Source organism: Xyrauchen texanus, chromosome 30, assembly GCF_025860055.1.
Source record: "Xyrauchen texanus isolate HMW12.3.18 chromosome 30, RBS_HiC_50CHRs, whole genome shotgun sequence".
NCBI classification, from domain to species: Eukaryota; Metazoa; Chordata; class Actinopteri; order Cypriniformes; family Catostomidae; genus Xyrauchen; species Xyrauchen texanus.
In genome coordinates this window covers 40,823,327-40,825,826 of record NC_068305.1, presented here as the reverse complement: position 1 = coordinate 40,825,826, position 2,500 = coordinate 40,823,327, and the positions used below count along the sequence as shown (strand labels likewise).

The following is a 2,500-nucleotide window of genomic DNA, read 5'->3' as shown; positions in this document are numbered from 1 at the left end:
CCCTCATCCTGAACTTCGGCAGCTGCTCCTGACCGCCGTTCATGACGCGCCTGTCGGCGTACCAGCGCGTCGTGCGGCAATACGCGGACATTGTTGACTCGCTGCTGGTGTACATCGAGGAAGCGCATCCGTCGGACGGCTGGGTGAGCTCCGACGCGCCCTACCAGATCCCCCGGCACCACTGCCTAGAGGACCGGCTCCGCGCCGCGCAGCTCATGCATCGGGAGGTGCCCGGGAGCGCGGTGGTCGTGGACACCATGGACAACTCGTCCAACTCGGCGTACGGCGCCTACTTCGAGCGCCTCTACATCGTCAAGGACCAGAAGGTGGTGTATCAGGGCGGCAGGGGTCCGGAGGGCTACCGGATCTCGGAGCTCAGAGACTGGCTGGAGCGCTACCGGAACGATCTTGAAGGTTCTAGTGCGGTCGTGGTTCACGTTTAAGACGTGGATGTTGTTATTTTGTTTCTCCAGATCACTCTTGTGTCCTTATGATGGAGTCATTGGCTGTGTATCAAAACCCGGCGACTGTCTGCACACTTACACATGAAGGTTTTTGCACATGTTTGGAGCACATTGAGAAACTGTAGTATGTTTGGAGTCCAAAAGTATGAGCCCACTTGTGAACATGCGCATTTGCATAACTAATATGATGGAAAGTTTCAACATTTACAAATGCGTATGAATTTGAGCTGGCATGAGACAAAATTGATGATCATATGTTATCCAAAGTGATGAGAATGATCCAAAGAGCATCTTGTGTTTCCCTGGAAGCAACGAAAATCCCAGATTTCCAATGTGCTCTCAGACTTTTGGACGCCACTGTTTGTGCTTCTTTAGAGATTAAAAAAAAAAAGCCCTTGATGTTTCATGATGGGCTCTTCAGATCCATGTTTTGTGCTCATCGAGTCAAACTTTTCAAGCAGGGGTCCACAGAGAAGATTATAAACGTGTAGAATATTCCTACATTTCTATCTATGTTCTAGAGCGCTGCTGGTTTCATGTTTATGATGTGGATGTGTGTTCTTATAATGAAGTCATTGGACGTGTTTCAAAACCTAGTGACTGTCTACACGCTAACAAGTACAGGTTCTGCAAAGAACTCTCTTCTAATCAAGAACCAATTTGGTTGTGTGTCATTCTAGGGTCGGTTACACCGTCTAAAAATGCCATAACCACTTGAAAATGTACCACATGGGGTCTGTTCCAAAACCTAGTAAGCTGCTGCGCTGTTTACATAGGCAGCATCCTAACCAGGGCCGATCTTTCCAAAACCTAGTAAGCTGTCTCGCTGTGTGCTGCCTACATAGGCAGCATCCTAACCAGGGCCAATCTTTCCAAAACCTAGTAAGCTGTCTCGCTGTGTCCTGCCTACATAGGCAGCATCCTAACCAGGGCCGATCTTTAGGGGGACATGTAGTGGTCAATTTATTGGGTCTGTTCCAAAACCTAGTAAGCTGCCTCGATGTGTCCTGCCTACATAGGCAGCATCCTAACCAGGGCCAATCTTTCCAAAACCTAGTAAGCTGCCTCGCTGTGTGCTGCCTACATAGGCAGCACCCTAACCAAGACCGATCTTTCCAAAACCTAGTAAGCTGCCTCGCTGTGTGCTGCCTACATAGGCAGCATCCTAACCAGGGCCGATCTTTAGGGGGACATGTAGTAGTCACTTCATTGGGTCTGTTCCAAAACCTAGCAAGCTGCCTCGCTGTGTCCTGCCTACATAGGCAGCACCCTAACCAAGACAGATCTTTCCAAAACCTAGTAAGATGCCTCGCTGTGTGCTGCCTACATAGGCAGCACACTAACCAGAGCCGATCTTTCCAAAACCTAGTAAGCTGCCTCGCTGTGTGCTGCCTACATAGGCAGCACACTAACCAGAGCCGATCTTTCCAAAACCTAGTAAGCTGCCTCGCTGTGTGCTGCCTACATAGGCAGCATCCTAACCAGGGCCGATCTTTAGGGGGACATGTAGTGGTCAATTCATTGGGTCTGTTCCAAAACCTAGTAAGCTGCCTCGATGTGTCCTGCGTACATAGGCAGCACCCTAACCAAGACCGATCTTTCCAAAACCTAGTAAGATGCCTCGCTGTGTGCTGCCTACATAGGCAGCACCCTAACCAAGGCCGATCTTTCCAAAACCTAGTAAGCTGCCTCGCTGTGTGCTGCCTACATAGGCAGCATCCTAACCAGGGCCGATCTTTCCAAAACCTAGTAAGCTGTCTCGCTGTGTGCTGCCTACATAGGTAGCACACTAACCAGAGCCGATCTTTCCAAAACCTAGTAAGCTGCCTCGCTGTGTGCTGCCTACATAGGCAGCATCCTAACCAGGGCCGATCTTTAGGGGGACATGTAGTGGTCAATTCATTGGGTCTGTTCCAAAACCTAGTAAGCTGCCTCGATGTGTCCTGCCTACATAGGCAGCATCCTAACCAGGGCCAATCTTTCCAAAACCTAGTAAGCTGCCTCGCTGTGTGCTGCCTACATAGGCAGCACCCTAA

At 50.0% G+C, this 2,500-nt stretch overlaps 1 protein-coding gene across 1 annotated transcript in view; it reads left to right on the top strand.

Annotated features, from left to right (window-relative positions):
* Positions 1–1,673, top strand: part of dio3b (iodothyronine deiodinase 3b) — a 2,719-nt gene extending 1,046 nt beyond the window's left edge. Inside the window, exon 1 of the mRNA XM_052098049.1 lies at positions 1–1,673. This exon is cut by the window's left edge and continues 1,046 nt beyond it. Coding sequence (XP_051954009.1) covers positions 1–443 — 443 coding nt within the window. The 3' untranslated portion in view covers positions 444–1,673.
* Positions 1,674–2,500: the final 827 nt, after the last annotated feature.